Genomic DNA, 19,753 nt, shown 5'->3' on the forward strand with positions numbered 1-19,753 from the left:
GTACCTTTCGGTTCCCAGAAACATGCCAAGGAATATGATTTTCACCAAATCCTTTCTGTTGCGTATTCTTAGATACATATAGATTGAAAATAAACAAAGAAAAAAAATTGATTTTTTGAAAGGACCGTGAGAGTAGAGGACCGCCTTAAACTATATATTTTGGTTGTGTGCGTTCGAGCTTTGTAATTAGGATTGTCATCATCGGTGGAACAAAAACAGCGAATTTATCATATTATCAGATTTGTTTATTAACCATAACTAGACTACTAGCTCTAGCTCATGCTGCTCGCTAAATTTACATTTCTTTTCACGTCATTTTACCAAAAAAAAATAGCCACCACTCCTTAATTTCGTCAAATATTCAGCTTTTGCTGCACAAGTTTGGTTGCGTATAAACTTAACTTGATTGGTTTATGTATTTTGTTGTTTGGTTTCACTATACAATGCTTTATGTTCCACGAAATGCGTATGTTTAGCTATTTATGATTTATGTACTTTGATTACATAATGTCGTGTTAATCACTATTCAACTAACTGATGTTTCGGTCTACTAATGCATTTTCATCTAGATGTAAAAAAGTAACAACGACGACGATGCTGGCGTTACAAATGTGTTCGGTGTTTTTTCCGCTTCTTGTTCTGCGACTTACGAAAAAAATGGGGAAACTAATAATATGCTAATTAGCTATCGTGTTGCTACTTGCTAGACGTCTGTTCCCGATTGTACCTTGTATATCGTTCCTACAAAAGCGATGCTTGGCAGCAAAACGATATCCTTGAAGTATAGTTAAACTTAAAGAAAGATAAAGTACATATGTTCGATTTGTATCGACATTTATATCAACTCGAAAAAATAGCTCCAGAAATCGATTCTTTTTTTATTTCTAAATGTAATTTGTCAGTGCGGATGTTGCACACATAACTTATTAATGCACGTCGTCAGCAATTTTCAGCACGTTGTGTTCGTTTCGCCTGTACCTGGCTCGCTTTCCGATTCTCCAGCAGCAATCTATGTACCTATGTACCTATCAGCTGTAAATCACAGATGAATACAATCTAGCCGTTTCAATTGGAATAGTGTTTATGGCATGGGATTGATGTTTCCTTCCATGATTTATTCGCGTACGATGATCGACGGACGACGGCTGCCCGTGGAGGGTGCGCTAGAGTGCACTGGAGCAAATGTTGTATAGTGCTATGTCGGGTGGAAATGTATTTTGTATTGGGTTGCTTTCGGTTTAGTACACTATTCCTTGGAAATGTGCTAGTTTTAATTAGACTAGTACTTGAGATGTGTTCAGTGATGGTAGAATTGTTTTTTTTAGAAAATGTAGTTTGCCCACTGGCAACACTGTAGACGTTTTGAGACCACACCAATAGTTGCAGTGGACGCTGATTCAATCACCGTAATAAGTTGCTGCTTTTGCCCAACCTGACTAATCGAAGAAATGCAGTGGTGGATTTTCAGTCAACTTATTTCGATATGGTTGTGTACATATTTCTTATTTCAGGCAATACAATTTTCGTACGGCTTGAAGAAATATGATACACGAGTGAAACACGATACATTGTTTGTAACGGGAACTTTAAAAATCATCATGCGGCGAATGAACAAAATGCAATGAGTTATTTCTTAGAAGGCGGGAAATTCCTCGTTCAACATTGAACATTTTTGGGCGTTCTGAAATTAGACAGATGTGGATCTGTAATCTGTATTTATTCGACTGAAAAAATGCAAGTATGCTGTGGAGCTTATCGTGGGACCGGTAATGGTTTCCTGTGAACGAATCGCTTCATGTTCACGTTCGAATCAATCCTGCATTGTTTAAATTGTTCAGTCTGCTATTTATAAGTACGTATTGGTGTCGCATTCCAAATGAACCTTTATATTAACACAATATTTTTGTCTTATTAATGTACACCCAAATTCCGACGGATTGGTTTCAATCTCTTTTCGATGATATACTATTATCTTTTTGATAATAGACCATATTGCCTATTTCGGCAAAACATTAGATTAAATAACTTTGTCTGGTAACCTCCAATCAATATGCACCCTCTAACAAAGCATTTGGAAATAACCAGTCCAGAAACATGTCCCGATATCGCTCATCAGTGACGTTGACGTTGGTTATGACATCATCTGTGAAGAAAAATGGGCCCGATTTTCTCTCTCGGTGTTTTCTCTGTGACATTTTGTTGCTATTTTAGAAGTTTCCAGGATGTAAACCAGATTCATAATTCAAATTTTGAAAACGTTTAAGTGTTGATTCGCGAAAAAAGTGGAAGTGTCTTTCGGGAAGAACTGAAGAACAATTCGACAGGCGATCCGCTTCAGAAACGTAAGATCCCAGGATGGTGTGTCCAAGTAACAATTGAAGTTTTATAGCACGCTACAAGTCCAATCTAAGTTTTATGAATGGCTGTAAAACTATCATAAAACTTCAATTGTTGCTAGGGGTGGTGAAGCCCAGTATAAGGCCGTCTAATTTGAAGAATTTCGAACCCCACACTTGTTGCCGGAACAATATTGTCTCAAGCGACGGATCATGAAGATTCGACAACGTCTATCCCTAAGAAGTGGCATCGAAAGCCTTTAAACAAGGACGAATTTCACATTTTCGATACCGGTGAGATCGTTTCTAATAGTTTTTTTTTGCGTTTTCTTTTTAAATAATACTACTAATTATACTAAATATAGAATTATATAATCACCAGCTCCATTTTTTTTCGTCTTTTTATATCTCCGTCACCTATGAAAACTGTTTCGGCACCGAGCGTTTTCCATAAGTAGATGATAGGACTATTATAAAATAAAAACGCTTGTAAGGACGTGGTCAGGCGTGTGAAGTTGAGCGGGTTTACGTCATTGTAGATCGATTGCGAAGTCTGATATGATAATGGATATGCTCAATTCTGCAACTCCATCTATGATTTGTGGAGGTGTTCGTGCTATGCTATGCTATGCTATCTGAGAAGAAAAATGGGCCCATGATGCCAAGCATGATAGTTTGTTCATATACCTAGGGTAATGGCCTATTTTCGCTTTTTTCTATTAACACGCTATCCATTTGAAGCCGTTGGTTAGACCAGCGTCAGCCATCTTTGTTCGACACATTGAGTCAAATTGTAATTGTCGAGTAATTAATGAATTTGTGAGATTTATTAACCTTAACCCTCCTTAATAGGGTGAAAATAGGCTCTTTACCCTATTTAATCAAAAATAAACCGCATCTGAAACTATGGTTTTGTGGCAGTAGTCTGCGAACAGCTTGCTTAACCGAACGGTTATTTTTGATTGAAAATATCTTGTATAACCGACGGAGCATATATTGGAATAATAAGAGGTTGCATTTTCACCAATCAAAAGAAGAAATGCACAAAAAATTAATTGGTACGTTTGAAGATTAAAGCTTTCTAAGCGAAATATTAAAATTACTCGAACCTTTTAATATGGGCGATGTATTTCATTTCAGTGCCAGTCAGGTAAAACAAACGGTTGTCTACTTCCTACTTATGCCAAAGTCAGCGTTAAAAGCAGGCAAAGAGAGCGAGATCTAGCAGGCTCTCAATCTAGTGGGCATTGTCTAAAGAACAAAGAAATTTTGTCTTCATTCTTATGCTGTTTTCGGTTTTAGAAACGTGTCGCCCTAGGTTCGCCCCAATGTTTACGATATCCATACAAATCTGACAGCTACGAGCGAACCTAGAGCAACTCTGATCTAAAAACGAAATCAGCATTACTGTCATGAGCAAAGTTGACGTTATAGCGCTGTTTAGTCTCAACATACTACCAAGCGGGATTCATGGGTTCCCGCGTCACCACGGACCAAATATTCGCGATTCGGCAGGTTCTCCAGAAGTGCCGCGAATACAACGTACCCACACATCATTAGTTAATCGACTTCAAATCGGCATACGACACAATCGATCGAGATCGGCTATGGAAGATAATGCACGAGTACGGTTTTCCGGATAAGCTAACACGATTATTCAAAGCGACGATGGATCGGGTGATGTGCGTTGTTCGAGTATCAGGGACACTATCGAGTCCCTTTGAATCTCGAAGAGGGTTATGGCAAGGTGATGGTCTATCGTGCCTGCTGTTCAACGTTGCGTTAGAAGGTGTAATAAGGAGAGCGGGGGTAGACATGATCTTCAGGAAGTCCGTCAAGCTTCTTGGCTTCGCCGACGACATTGACATAATGGCACGGAACTTTGAGGCGATGTCGGAAACGTACATCAGACTTAAGGCTAAAGCCGGCAGGATTGGACTTGCCATCAACGTTTCGAAGACAAAGTACATTAGAGGAAGTGGTTCTAGAGACGACAATGTGAACCTCCCATCCCGAGTTTGGATTGACGGTGACTAAATCGAGATGGTCGACGAATTCGTGTATTTGGACTCACTGGTAACCGCGCACAATGACACCAGCAGAGAAATTCGGAGACGGATCTTGGCGGGAAATCGTGTCTACTTTGGACGCCGGAGGAAAAAAAATTCGCCGCCGCACGAAGTTGATTATCTACAAGACGCTGATTGGACCGGTGGTCCTTTACGGCCACGAGACCTGGACTATTTATGAAATAAGTGATTAAATAGAAAAATCTCATATTATCTTTGGACGAATGTTAAGTTGGTTCAATTACTTCAGTTTCAAATGTATAAAATAATCATAAGATGTACTTTACGTTTCCAAAAAATTGAAAAGATTTCTGCTATCATTATTTTCAGTAATAATAGAAACACTGAAAATACAAAAAATAGTGCTTTTAGACGTTTTTATTATATTTACACCACTCATCTTATCATAGGGAATCAAAGCGATTAAAATCATCAAATTCTTATTTCGTGTGACGATTACTTACATTACAAACACATATTCGATAATTTTTAAACAGGATACGTTTGCTAACGTATCTGTATCAAATGAAACTAATCATGACTACGTGTCTATTTTGTATGAATGTTTCAATTAGATTCAAGTACGACTGAATCAGCTGAAATAATTCATTATAACGAATTCATCAATGGAATGCGAGATTTAATCATAAAAAATATAATTTAATTCAAATGTCATTTTAGATCAGTCCCACTCGCGCTGAATTAAATTCATCCATCACCAACCATTGTACCAGTGAACTACTTAAGCAAAAAATTACGTGACACTATTGCGTGCTCCATTCATTTCAAGTGTATAGCGGAACGCATTTCAGTAATGAAGCAGAGAGGCAATAAGCTTGCTCAGAGGCCAGCTTCGCCTCGGCAACATCTTATGGCGTCGCTCGGCAAGGTTGTTAAATTTTGTCCTTTCCATGCACACTAATACAACTGGAGTGAAAATCGTATTTCCTGCAGATTTGTCCGACACTTCCTCCACCGATAGCGAGAATTGACGCCTGGGTGTACCGAATCTATTATATATATTTATTTTACCGACTTGTGGACAAAGTAATTGTTGTAACAGGTTTATAGTAGGCATGTCTCTTCCGTATCATATTTCATGCAATCGTGTTACCAATAATCAATAAAACTGTAGGAAAATTGTGGAAATGGAAATGCTTGGTTACTGCCCTGAGGTTTCGTTTGGAGAATTATTTGCTGGTGATGCCGTAGCCTAATGGAGAAGCACGGTTGTTGTTGAAAATTTTGATGGAGTACTATTTTCACGAACGGTACAGTGTCTCTAGGCGATAAAACTACTTACTCATTTTTTTTTCAGCCGAAGCACAGCCATTTTTGCATCTTTCACTGAAATGTGCTATTATTTCAATAAATAATCTTTGTTTGCTGAGCTTCAAGAAATGTTTTGTTAAAAATCAGGAAACAAATATCGCTTTACTGTTATATCAGTTTCAAAATTTGTTGACCAAAGCTATGAGAAGTTTTCCATGCTGAAATGAGTATGCAGTCATTTTACAGCCTGAACGAACGATGGCGTGAATGTTTGCTGTCGACGTGTGCATATCTGGTACCACTTTAATAACTTTCTGCATGCTGCGTTGTGCTAATTCTAAACTAAGACGAAATTGTAAGGAATTGAAAAATCGATTCGAATCTGCGAGTCACGAAAATAACAAAAACTAAAATACAAGCACTTTTGGCTTATCTAACAACAAACATAGTTTCATTTTTCAAGCTTATTCATGGTGTTTCATTCTAAAGGTTCTACACTAATCATCATGCTCTCTTCAATCCGGCTAATGTCATAAAACTATTCTGTACCCTTCTCTAGCGACATAATATGTACCCATACAAAGGTTAGACGCTTCTCTCCTGCTCATTTCTTTTGGCTAGATATATTTCTCACATACGACGAGTATGCATCGTGAACCTGTCGGTATCCGACTTTCTTCGATCATCATAAGTGTAGCTGTCCTGTATCGTTTGTTTTCGCGGCAATAAATTGCTATCAGGCGATGCGGGCGGTCATCTCCATCTCCCAGAGTGACGATGCCCTTTATCGCGTGTCATCTTCACCCTCGGACGAACTGCGGATGGTGTTGTAGGACGAGCTGCGGCTTTTCAGCATCCGCAGAAAGCTGCCAACGGCGAATATCGTGCGCCGGTGCCGGTGGAAGATGCCCTGGTACAGCGCATCCCGTAGTGCCTTGCGATCGTCTACAACGTCTGGTGGTGAGGAAATCGATGATTGAAGTGGTACCACTGGGCGTGTGGTACCACTCCGACCTGTGGGTGTGCAGAGTAAGAGGGAAACATGTTAGATTGATGTGATCATTCTGATGGTTTCTAAGAAGTACAGATAGTTTGCATCGGAGTGTCCTCGTGCAACAAGTACCTCGCAAAACACCAGTAGGGGTAATAATATGAAACTATGAGTATGACTATTAGTGTTTAGCTTTGTGAATCGTTGTTTGGTAATAAATTGAAAGAAGAATTTTGTTTCATTCATACTAGCGAACCTTAATTACTAGAAATTTGACCTCGGTTGTGAAACGCCCTCCATTTCTGATTAATTTAATTCACCAAGCGTTGTTCAAACTTTTGTCATTATTTATTCTTTGTGATAACTGATCTTCGAACGAATGGTTAGCCCCTGATTTGCAGAATACTCCTACACCATTATCGCTACGGGCATTAAATAATCTTGATTAAGTGTGTGAACACGATTATATTTAGGGATTTTGAGTATTGATTTTTGGTCGGTACGACATAGAAATATCGAAAGACGAAATGTCTAAAAGTCAAAATATTTGAAAATATTATGTCGAACCACCTCATCAACCCTCTTTAGACCCACCCCACAGTGGTCGGATACGCCACTAACGTGAACTTAATTCACTAGAGGCCAAACCATCGAATATATTCACAGGGTGTCTTTGGAGGAATTGTTCATATGAATATTCCCCACAATCTGATAACAATTGAAATTAGGCATGGCTTACTATGATTGAACTAAAAAAATTAACTTTTTTTACTGTCGAGGTAGAAAGTTGGTGTCTTCGACAAAGTTTTAGGAATGCTCATAGTGAAGAATTTTGTTGAAGAATTTGATCTTGTAGAACTAAAGGTTATCGGCGTTTTCTATGGCAACCCTCTTAAATCTAGTTTTTTTATATAACTTTTTTCATTATGACTTTTCGTGCAAACTATGTTCAAGACAAATGTGTAGGTATCAAAACTACATAATATTGTCGAAGAATGTATGTAAAAATACTCATTTATTTCAAAGTTATTGAATATTGTTACATTTTTTTACACCAACTTCAGCTACGCATAAGAAAGAAAGGTGCAAACCAAAATGTACGAACAGGCATTTTTTCACTGTCTAAAGTATGCACAATTAATCTAAGAAGGTTTGGTGCGTGGCACTCTAGAATAGGGTTGGGAAAAACAAAGAATTTAAAAAAACCGGTATTTTCGGTATTGGAAATGAAAAAAAAAGGTAAAACGGGTAAAATCCGGTTTAAAAAAAATTACAAACTGTGTTAATAAAATAATCGCACAACATACAAAGCACATTGAGCATTCGATCAATTAACAGAGAACATGATTTACTTTCAAAGTGCTCCAATATCGAAAAAGCTTTATGTATGATTTGATTACTCTTATGGTATTGTGAATCTTGAAGTCCAGGGGCGGGAATAGCGTAATTGGCAAATCGATTGCCTTGTACGCTGCTCACCTAGGTTCGATTCTCAATTCCGCAAAAAGGGGTTAGAAATTTTTCTAGATATTTTTCTAACTCGAAAAGAGAGCCGTACGACCCTAAGGTAAAAACCTCTATAATCAAAATAAAAAATGGTAGCATCTGGTTTCTGCATCGTAGTATGCAAAGTGTCGTTGCTTATTAGTCGAAAATACTTGGAAAATCATACCTTAAGTTACTGTTTTCTGGTTATCCAAATACTCGGACTCAAAGGTGATGTTCACCAAGAATTGTCAGCATGTCGAAAACGAAAACGCTATTATACGACAGGTTGATCAAGGTCAGATTTCTCACTGGTATCCAAAAGTGCCATTCGAACACTCATACTCAATTTATGAAACCGCTTCAGTATAAATTCCGCCTTGTCTTGAAAACCAGTGCTTTGTAACAATCTTCTTTTAATTTCATTTCAACGTACCCCGAGGCAGTATTGCTGATGAAAACCGTAGAATATATTGTCAGAGTTCTATGATAGGTCTGTGCGTTATAGATTTCCAGTAGAGTGAATAATTTGAGTACAAAATGGAGTATGTGAGAATATGGAGTTGATTGATTTTGTCTTGTAGATTTTCTTGTTCCTCCATAGTTTGATAAGTTTTATTTGACATGTGGGATTTTTTCGGGTTGTTAAATTAAGCTGTATCCCACTGCTTACATAAGCACTATTCCCCTGGTTATATCATTATTAAAGAGTCCTAAAACAAGCAAACTAATTGTGCATGGGACCTAATTTGAAAACACTAGCAAGTGAAAAGCTTTTAAAGAGTTTTATAGCTATACAACAATAAAAACCTTTTATTAAATAGTTCTTCCTAACAAATTACCGAACATACCGGTTTTTCATTCTTATAAAACCGGTATTTCGGTATAGGATATTTGGACGGTTTTACCGATTTTCGGTAACGGTACTCCCAACCCTACTCTAGAACCCTATGAGTAGGGTAAGCTAACTTTATCAAATAGAGGTAGGGTTACCGCCTCTAGTGGTATTTTGACCAGTAGAATTTTACTGAGCAGGGGATAGACTTCAAGAGACACACGGGTCTGCAATGAAATCAATTAGAATTTCGAATTAAAGTGATTAGTCGACAGAATTTTGGAGCGCTTCCATTGCTTTTTATTGTATAAAACGCTTAAAAACAAATAAATATGCACTGTTTTATTTCTTATGTAGCTCGTAGCACTAGGAGGAAAAATATCTTATTTTCTTCACATTCACCGTAGAGTGTAATGTTTTGGTAAAGCATTTCTGTGCCGCTCACATTTAGTTGTATGTTTTTGCATTTGTTAACAGTTTTGTTGATTTAGTTGGATGTAGTGATTCGCTTTCTCGGATATTCACAAAGAATCCAAAAGCACCAACCACTCTCGCTGTGAAGGATTACCCGAGCGAGCTTTGCGCTGCTCCTCAATAAACAAACACGGGGTGTGAAATCACACTTCAGTTTCTTTTGAGAATCTTTGTGAGGAACATTAATTCATTGAAGCGAAGGTTCAATGGGGTAAAGTAAACCCAAATGGCACTTTTAAAATAATATTTGTCAACGCCTGAAGGGTCCTTCTTAACAATTAGGTCCTGCAACCCGAGGATGATGTTTATGAGGACTGAGTGTTGGGTGATTCCTGGTAAAGAAAAGGGCAAAATAATCCAAAGGATTTTTCCGGGCGAATTCTGATTTACCTGAACGAAGACATGGAATTCGCCTCCAAAAACCGGTGTCGCAAACCCTAAGCAGGGTTTTTTTTCAATAATTGCTTTCGATACTAATCCAGCGCTTTCGAAGATTGGAAATTCAATAAATCAAAAAAATCGATTTCAAATTGGCGAAATTTGAAGACAACCTCATGACTTCTAATCAAACCATTTAATTGTTTAACCCTTACAAGTCTGATCATATTTTTGTTTCGATTATAGACATTTTAACCTTAAGGTCATTCGCTTCTTCATTCAGGTTAGAAATTTTCCTATAAAAAATCTCTATTCCTGTGTGCGGGGTTGGGATTCGAACATAGGTGAGTTGCGTACATGACATTCAATGTACAAACTCCGCTATGCCCGCTCGAGTCTGATCTTGTTTCGATGCGAGTATTAGGTTGGTATAAACATAGTTGATATCAAATATGCAGTAGTTTAGAATTTTCGCTATTCTAGTTACCTCATACACAAGATATTGAATTTTTAATTGTATTCTCAAATAAATTTTTGTCGAAAAAGCATTTTTCAAAATTTTAGTTTCTGTTAAAAATCCGGGCCCCCTTCAAAACTTCGGCCCGGTGAGGAAAAACACCGCCCCTCCCCCCTTCTCGGCGGCCCTGGTGTCGACAGATCGACAGCCACGAACTTGAGATGCTAAGTTCGTGGCTGTCGATCTATTGTATGTATGTGCAAATCTAGTTGAATATGTAATAAACATTTCCAGTCATTCGTTATCGAGCGCTCAGTCGAGATAGAAGTCTTTTATTGCTAGTCCGTGCAGCCTATAAGGATAAAGAATAGTGGTAATCCGCGATCAAGGTTGCGTTCTTGCGCACTCTCTGCCTCATCGAGGTTTCAGTGTTTTTGCCCTTCTTTGGTGTTTCTGTTTCTGAGTACCGTTAGCCAGTCAGAGACCAGTGAAGCAGCGTTCTTCTAATAAGCCGTCTGGATACCGTTACATACACAAGTTAAGTATTTGTTTACGTTTCCCCTTCTTGGTTCCCTTACCAATGTGCACCGGGCAATAGGCCCGTGCAAAAATGACTTCCCCTGGCGGGGGGTGGGCGCAGCGTAGTTGGTAAATCGATTGCCTTGTACGCAGCGCACCTGGGTTCGAGTCCCGACCCCGCACATAAGGTTAGAAATTTTTTCATAAGAGATTTTTCTAACCCGAAGAGGCGAATGATCTTAAGGTTAATAAAACCGCTATAATAAAAAAAACTTCCCCTGACGGCAGTTCATCTCAAGGTGAGATGGACGTTTAAACAAAATCGGCTCCCCGGCTCAAAGTATATCCAAGCTCGGCCACTGGGCCATTCGTGATCTTCTTTCGGACCAAAGATAAAAAGTGTTGGAATCTGTTGCAGATTTCTCGAGTTCTGACGGATCGGTATTCGGCCGTGACAGAAATATCGAAAATTCGCCCTGACAAGCTTCGGGTGGTTGTTAACAGTTTAAATCAGGCAAATGATATTGCTGGCTACGGGCCCTTTACGAAGGAGCACAGGGTGTATATTGCAGCTAACAGGGTTGAAGTCAGAAGGGTCGTTTCCAATTCGAGTCTGAATTGCGAGGACCTGCTAAAATATGGGACTGGCTGTTTCAAAGACCCCATGCTGAAGCCAGTGAAGATACTGGAGTGCAAACGTTTACATTCAGCATCAGCCGCAGCTGACGGGAAGAAAATATACGTCAACTCAGACTCTTATCGGGTGACCTTCGCCGATTCTGCTCTACCCAAATACCTCCTCAAGTGACAAGGTTCGTCTACCTTTTCGCCTCTTTGTGCCGCGGGTCATGAACTGTACAAATTGTACACAATTGGGACACAGCCTCCCATTGGAGCAATAAAGCCCGTTGTGGGAAATGCGGTGGGAATCATGTGGATGATTCCTGTGGAAGAGATGTCGAAAAATGTCTCTACTGTGGGGGAAACCCACATGATCTCCCTTCATGCCCCGCATACAAACAGCACGAGGAGAATCTGAAGCGTTCCCTTCAGGGACGCTCTAAGCGATCTTTTGCAGAAATGCTTAAGATAGCTACGTCACCTATCTCTACGAAAATCTATACCAACCTGTCTACTGACGAAGGCGACTGTGATGAACCCCTGGAGGGAACATCTTCTGCTGTACCTAGAAGCAATAGAAAAAGGAGAAACATTTCCTCTCTCAAGCTTCGTCGTAAAGGCCAGAAGGTGTCTCTTCATGGCCCCCCTATAATAACTACTCAAGGAACTACTGGTGCAAATCCGAAGCAAGTCGCTCCCTGTCTCAGTAACTTGAGCTCAGAAAAGGAGTTCCCAGCACTTCCAGGAACATCAAAACCCCAAGTGTTCCCATATCTTAGCCAGGGAAAGAAAACAGTGCTGACTTCATAAATTTCTCTGGCATTGTGGACCGTATTCTTACAGCTTTAAATATTTCTGATCCCCTTAAAAGCATCTTGATAAGCTTTCTCCCGGCAGTAAAAACATTCTTGATGCAGTTCACTGCGAAATGGCCCCTCCCTTCAGCGATTGTATTCTTCGATGGCTAATTCATCGAACGAGGTTAAGGATTTAATCACTGTTCTACAGTGGAATTGCAGAAGCATTATCCTGAACAACGATTCCTTTAAAATCTTACTAAATAATATGAAATGCGATGCATTTTCACTATGGAAGACATGGTTTACTTCAGAAATAAACCTACACTATTTTAACATTTTTCGCTTGGATCGAGAAGACTCTTACGGAGGAGTACTTTTGGGAATCAAAAAGTGCTATTCTTTCAATCGAATCGACCTCCCCTCGACACCAGGCATTGAAGTTGTCGCTTGCCAATTGCATTGCTTCCACCTACATCCCCCCTAGAGCCTCAGTTAGCCATCGACGGCTTTGCGATATTGCGGAACTTCCTCCGAGGATAGTTTTAGGTGACTTCAACTCCCTTGGTACGGCCAGTCGGTTGTCTTCATGACGATAATCGATCTACCTCAATTCATCAGTGTTGCGACAACTTTAATATGACCATTTTGAATACGGGTGAAATGACACGGATTCCAGACCCCCCCTCCCACCAGCGCGTCCCAGCGCCTTAGATCTGTCCCTCTGCTCGACATCGCTGCGGTTAGATTGCATGTGGAAGGTAGTCTCTGATCCCCACGGCAGCGACCATCTGCCAATCGTAATTCATATTGCTAACGGTTCAGGGCCACCGAATACAATCAATGTTTCATATGACCTCACACGAAATATTGATTGGAAGAGCTACGCGTCCGCGATATCCGACAAAATCGAGTGCATTCAAGACCTTCCTACGAAGGAAGAGTACGGGTTCCTGGCTGGCTTTATTCTCGATACCGTGATTCAAACTCAGACTAAACGCGAACTCACGCGGGCGTCCTCCCAATCCATGGTGGGCAATAGAGTGCTCAGACGAGTACGCGGAGAAGGCTGCTGCGTATAAGACCTTCCAGGACGACGGACTGCCAGATAGCTACCGACAGTACTCGATGGCGGAAACGCGCATGAAGAGTTTGATGAAAGCCAAAAAAACGTAGCTACTGGCGCCGGTTCGTCGACGGATTAACGAGAGAAACATCGATGAGCACTCTTTGGAGTACGGCCCGGCGCTTACGAAACCGAAACAGTACTAACGAGAGCGTGGAATATTCAAACCGTTGGATATTCGATTTTGCCAAGAAGGTTTGTCCGGATTCCGCCCCGACACAGAAGATCTACCGCGCCGCGTCTCCTCACGATAACGCGAACGAAACACCGTTTTCGATGGTGGAGTTCTCACTTGCTCTCTTGTCATGTAACAATAAAGCCTTAGGGCCAGACAGAATCAAATTTAACTTGTTAAAGAATCTGCCAGACTCTGCCAAGAGACGCTTGTTGAATTCATTTAATAAGTTTCTTGAGGGTAATATTGTCCCTCATGACTGGAGGCAAGTGAAGGTCATCGCCATTCAAAAACTAGGAAAAGCAGCCTCCAACATATGGGGCTTTTGATTCAGTTTCTATCAAAATTCTTTCTGAGAAGCTGCACCAGCATAGTCTTTCACCGACTCTAAACAACTTTTTGCAAAACTTTCTGTCTGAAAAACATATGTATTTTTCGCATGGTGACTTATCGACATCACGAATTAGCTACATGGGTCTTCCCCAGAGCTCATGTCTAAGCCCCCTTCTCTATAAATTTTACGTGAATGACATTGACGAATGTTTTGTCAATTCCTGCACGCTATGCCAGCTTGCAGATGACGGTGTAGTCTCTTTTACAGGACCCAAAGCCGTCGATCTGCAAGGACTATTGCAAGATACCTTGGACATGTTGTCTGCGTGGGCCCTCCAGCTGGGTATCGAGTTCTCCACGGAGACAACTGATCTAGTCGTATTTTGAAGGAAGCGTGAACCTTCACAACTATAGCTTCAATTAATGGGTCAAACTATTGCTCAGGTTTCAACTTTCAAATATGTCGGGGTTTGGATTGACTTTAAAGGAACCTGGGGATGTCACATTAGGTATTTGAAACAGAAGTGTCAACAAAGGATCAACTTTCTCCGTACAATAACCGGAACATGGTGGGGGCCACCCAGGAGACCTGATCAGGCTGTAGCAAACAACGATATTGTCGGTGATGGAGTACGGGAGTTTCTGTTTCCGCTCCGCTGCGAATATACATTTCATCAAACTAGAGCGAATACAATACTGTTGCTTGCGTATTACTTTGGGTTGCACGTACACGACACATACGATGAGTCTAGAAGTGCTGGCGGGCGTCCTTCCGCTGAAAAAATGATTATGGGACCTCGATTATCGACAATCGATTGCTCATCCGATTCGATATCTTGAACGCGTTAGTAATTGCAAATTTCAAAAGGCTTGTGGAAAAAAAATATCAATCCTTCTTCATATTATCCCAATCTCTTTCATGATTCTGATTCAACTGTATTCTTCGAAACATCCATGAAAGACGAGATTCGTGGAATCCCGGATCACATACGTCCGCAAGTTATCCCAAGCATCTTTTATAGCAAATCTCGAGAAGTCGACTGTAATAGGATGTTTTACACCGACGGGTCAAGCCTCGACGGCTGCACTGGCTTCGGAATATTCAATCAAAACCTCACCGCCTCATTCAAACTCAATGATCCTGCTTCAGTTTACGTCGCAGAACTTGCTGCTATTCAGTATACCCTTGGGATCATTGATACTTTGCCCACCGATCATTACTTTATTGTCTCGGATAGCCTCAGCTCAATCGAGGCTCTCAGTTCAATGAAACCTAGAAAGCACATTCCACATTTTCTGGAGAAAATCTGGGAGCGCCTGCGTACTTTGTCTGTAAGGTCGTACAAAATTACCCTAGTTTGGGTTCCCTCGCATTGCTCCATTCCACGTAATGAAGAAGCGGACTTTTTAGCTAAGGCCGGCGCTTTACAAGGTGACATATGAAAGACCAATTTGCTTCCACGAATTTTTCAATTACTCATCAGAGAACCCGTCGAAAGTTGGCAAACCTCGTGGAGAAATGGTGAACTAGGACGGTGGCTACATTCGATAGTCCCTAAGGTATCGACGAAACCTTGGTTCAAGGGGATGGGTATGGGTCGTGACTTCATTCGTGTTATGTCCCGACTCATGGCAAACCATTACACGCTGGATGCAAATCTCCGGCGTATTGGGCTCGGGGATAGTGGTCTGCGCTTGTGGCGACGGCTATCACGATATCGAGCACATTGTCTGGGCGTGCACCGAGTACAGTTCCGCCAGGTCTCGGCTTATGGACATCCTCCGGGCCCGAGGAAGACCACCCAACGTCCCGGTTCGAGACGTTCTGGCAAGTCGTGATCTTCCCTATATGTCCCTCGCATACACCTTCCTAAAAATCATCAATATACAAATTTAACTGCCCCTTTTTTCTATCATTCTCAGTCTTCCGCCTGTACCATACACCCACGGAGGTTTGATGCGACTTCAAGGCGACACCAAACATCTCTGTCGAATGAGCCAACAAACACGGGACCTACGTACAAACCACACGCGCAACTCGAGCTCCGATCCGCATCTGAGCCGTACTACGAAATCGTCTGGAAGAACCCCTGCCGACTCAAGGAGGAACACCCGGCGTTCCAGTACATAATTCTTCCCGATGAAGGCCACCCGTGTCTGCAACCTATGTCGTTGATCTCCCGATGCCTGAAACTGAAAGTTAATAACTTTCTTCCCTGCCATCTTTGTCCACTCTCCCTCTCCTGACTCTTATACCCAGAAGTATCAACCCCTACCCCCCCCCCCCCCTCTCCAGCAAATATCTTCCCGAAGCATTTAGCTCTTTCTGTCTCTTCTAGTTATAACTATTACATTATATAATCTCATTGAAAATGCCCAACTTTACTACCACAAAACATAACTCTAATTAAACTCCCCGAATTTTTACAAAATTAAATCACGCCCTCTAGTTATTTCTAGTTTTAATATAGTTATAAAAATTGTCCCCCTTAGTTAAAAATTCTTTGCTTCAATAATCTCCCTGCCAAAAATATCAAACCATATTGCCATAAAAACTAAATGACCCCCATAGACTTACGAAACTTATATTACCCCCTTAGTTTTAAGTAATTTAAAATAAAAAGAAAAACAAAATTGGCACCTTTAAGCTAACGCAAACCTGCCTTATCAAATAAACGAATTGAATAAAAAAATCGTTGAATGCTCCAAATATGTGCACGAAAATAAATTTAAAATTGCAAAATATTTTTTTCTGTGTAGGAGTTACAGGAGAAAAACTGAACATTTGTTAAAGTAAAGAAAAAGATAAGTAAAACGTATAAAGTAAATAAGAGATATGTAAAATGGAGAAATATGTTTGCATTCGATATGTGCAATACATGTTTCGTCTTGATTTTTTTTAGTTCAGCACAATATATATCCCCTTAACATGAATAAAGAGTCAAATTGAAAAGGAAAACTTTCGGCTTTTCATTGAAATTTACTCAATAATCTGTCTAGAATCCATCCAGTGTAATGCACATGCTCGTTTGGAGTGACATGGCGCACAAGCAGAAATTCCCTGCAACGTTGGTGCATTTAATGTTTGAGTTTCTAAATGTTCCCTAGTTTTACAGCTGTCATGATTGTACATACAAAGTTGATAAGTAGTAATAGAGTAAATATAATACCTATTGCCGCCGCCGGCGATTTCGGTGATCCGAGCTCGTCGCTGAACGTTCGCTCCTTCAGCTTCCGGTGTTTCATAATGACGGCGGTGGTAGTGGTGGCGGCCGAGTTCGACGTCGAGGAATGTGTGGTGGTGGTGGCGGTGGTTGTGGTGGTAGTGCTGGCAGCACTGGTACCACCAGCACTTGCTGCCGAATTGCTCTGGGATTCGATTAGGTTCAGTTTCATGGCACGCTTGGCCAACTCGGTGTCCGTGGCGATGCTGGTGGCCGTCGTGGGGGAGAGTGTACCTCCGGAGCCCGAACCGCCAGACGTTGGCGAGGTGGGTGACGTTGTTGCGGTTGGCGACTTGAGTGGAATGGGAATTTCCAAATCGATCGATTTCTGACTAACAGCACTTTGCGACAGTGTAGAACGATTATCACAGATTTGTCTTTTGGGCTCGATATCCATAATTGAAACCATGGTTTGTCGTCCGGGTTGGTTGCATGGATTACTTCCCTGTTTGACTGGAAACAGCCCCTTGATGGTTGCTGCTCCAGTTGGTGGGCAAATGGCGATGACGGTGACAGAGATGATGGTGGCTGTTATTACTGCATACAATATCTCTCACCATCATAGTACTTGTAGATCTAGCGTGATTGTAGAAGTTTACGGTGGCCTTGCTTCACTTTCGTCAAAGCTAAAACTTGGAATATCTAAACGGTTGTCGAGTTTGAAATCGTAAAAATGAGGTTGCAAGAAACAACCGTTGTTGTTGTTTAGACGAGAATCACTGATATTTTGCGCACTACAATTGTCTATTGGAATAGAAGTACAAATGTTGTCGTTCACTGTTTTCGACTCATCGGTCAGAAAATTTTCAGAATAGTCAGTCAACGTGATTTTCGGTAATTCCAGCTCTCCCTGTTCTAACTTTAATCTGGATAAGCCATCAATTATTTTTTCGAGCTGTTCTGATTTTATTTTATGAGTAGGATGATTGTCCATAAAATTCGCTTTCGCATCACTTTTCCCGGGAAAGATCTCATGAGATATCACTTGGTCCCCTCCGTTCGATTTATACACCTTGATTGCTGATTCCTCGCCGAGATGTAAAAACTTTTCTGAAAATCGTTCCTTCAACTCTTCCGCACGCAGCGTACACGCACTCAAATAGTCTAAATGCCACTGAACACTTTCATTATAGTAACAACTTGCAACTTTACTAAAGCTCGCTAATCGTTCGTTGGCACTAGTTTCGCTACTGTCCTGAGCACGCTGTCGAACACAACCGAACACATCGTCATCATCTTGTTTGTGGCCTAGCTGACCCAATTCGTTTGAAGCACTTTGCCACAACGTTCCCCCGTGTGTAACGTTTTTGTTGCTACACCGGACATCGTAGTCACGTGAAAGTGCTTTGTGTTGTTCCTGATTGCCACATGGAGCGTGACCTCCAGCCGGTGTATTAGCGGCTCCTAAATACTTCCCATTACGGTCCAAAATGCGTCGAATGTCGGCATATGTTTTCGCGTTCCGTAGCTGTTGATATTTTTCGGGAATCAGTTCATCATTTAGAGTCCAACGTTCATTGCTTCCCGTGCTGTAAATGTGAAACTTTTCACATAGTCTAAGCTGGTTCCGGCGCAAACAAGGCTCTCGATGTCTGAAACAACAAAAAAGAAGAACGGTTGTCATACGGGTTGCGACATGAAACATTCTATTTACTGTATCAATATTAAGCAAGCGACTGGTAATGAGTTTCCATATAGTAGCTAGTCTCGAATATTAATTTATTTTATGTACAAACGATTTGGTAGGAATAACCACCAATGTACGGGTTTGATATGGCGAATACCATCCTCTAGATTTGAGACCGAAACAGAGTACTTCGTGATTGACGCAGCCTCAGGGCTTATTTGAGAAGCTTCACTGCAATCAAATGACAAACAGATTTTCCAAACTCTTCTATTCTGTTTGGGCATTTAGATTACCCCTGTTATGTCAAACAGTTACGTCATAGTATTTTAAACGTACTGGAAATTATAAATGACGATTAGAATTAATTGGCTCGATTGGCATGTTTCCCATCTTATTCGGAGATTTGTCATGTCGTTGCGTCATTTTCCTGATCGGAAGAGAAAATGAAGTGAAAGAAAAAGGTAGGGAAATTGAAAATAATACCATAATATAATCACACTGCAAAACAAATAAGCTGTCTGGATTCTTCACCTCCGAAGGTACCGTACTTGTGAAGCCTATACCGTCCATTAAAGCATAATACTATGTTTTCAGTATAGTGTGAACGTAGTCACATGTTGAAAAAAATTAAAGGGTTGTGTGCAGGACACGACCACGGCGACATTGAAAATGTAGTGTGCAATATAATTCGCTGCGTCAGCGGTAAACCATGATCATGAGTTATGTTCTATCAATGACAACGACTTGGGTGGAAGGCCCAACTCCTACCAGCAGAAGGCAATGGATTCTTCACATTTCCTTTTGATCATGGCCATATGAGCCTGCCTATTTCTAGTTTTCCGTGTTATGTTAACTGATTCGCTTTAGAATACCTATCTTTCAATTTCATTGCCTTCGTTTCTCTTAGTCTTAAATTTGCCGAAAACAGGCCACAAAATCGAGACAATAATCGAAATATCGCACGTTTACTCTCTTCACAAATATGGTCGGACAAAGTATTCATTTTGTCGAGTAGTCGTTGACAACCGGGTTGT

General features: G+C 40.8%; 1 protein-coding gene across 2 annotated transcripts; it reads right to left on the reverse strand.

Annotated features, from left to right (window-relative positions):
* Positions 1 to 223: 223 nt before the first annotated feature.
* LOC131684556 (spore coat protein SP96-like) lies at positions 224 to 17,501 on the reverse strand. Of its 2 annotated transcripts, none has more exons than XM_058967549.1 (2): positions 17,039 to 17,501; positions 224 to 6,631 (listed from the first exon to the last, which is right to left on the reverse strand). In XM_058967549.1, exons 1-2 carry the CDS (start codon positions 17,499 to 17,501, stop codon positions 6,462 to 6,464), a joined length of 633 nt encoding a protein of 210 aa, XP_058823532.1. In that variant the 3' UTR covers positions 224 to 6,461. The 2 variants fall into 2 exon arrangements, with proteins under 2 accessions (XP_058823532.1, XP_058823531.1); XM_058967548.1 differs by having other exon boundaries at positions 224 to 6,691.
* Between the last annotated feature and the right edge of the window lie 2,252 nt (positions 17,502 to 19,753).

Source organism: Topomyia yanbarensis, chromosome 2 (genome assembly GCF_030247195.1).
Source record: "Topomyia yanbarensis strain Yona2022 chromosome 2, ASM3024719v1, whole genome shotgun sequence".
Taxonomy (NCBI): domain Eukaryota; kingdom Metazoa; phylum Arthropoda; class Insecta; order Diptera; family Culicidae; genus Topomyia; species Topomyia yanbarensis.

Coding starts and splice junctions, on each gene's coding strand:
- LOC131684556 (XM_058967548.1), bottom strand. CDS start 17,501: ATGGTTTCAATTATGGATATCGAGCCCAAAAGACAAATCTGTGATAAT. Junction 6,692..17,038: donor ATCGCCGGCGGCGGCAATAG/GTATTATATTTA, acceptor GCACACCCACAG/GTCGGAGTGGTACCACACGC.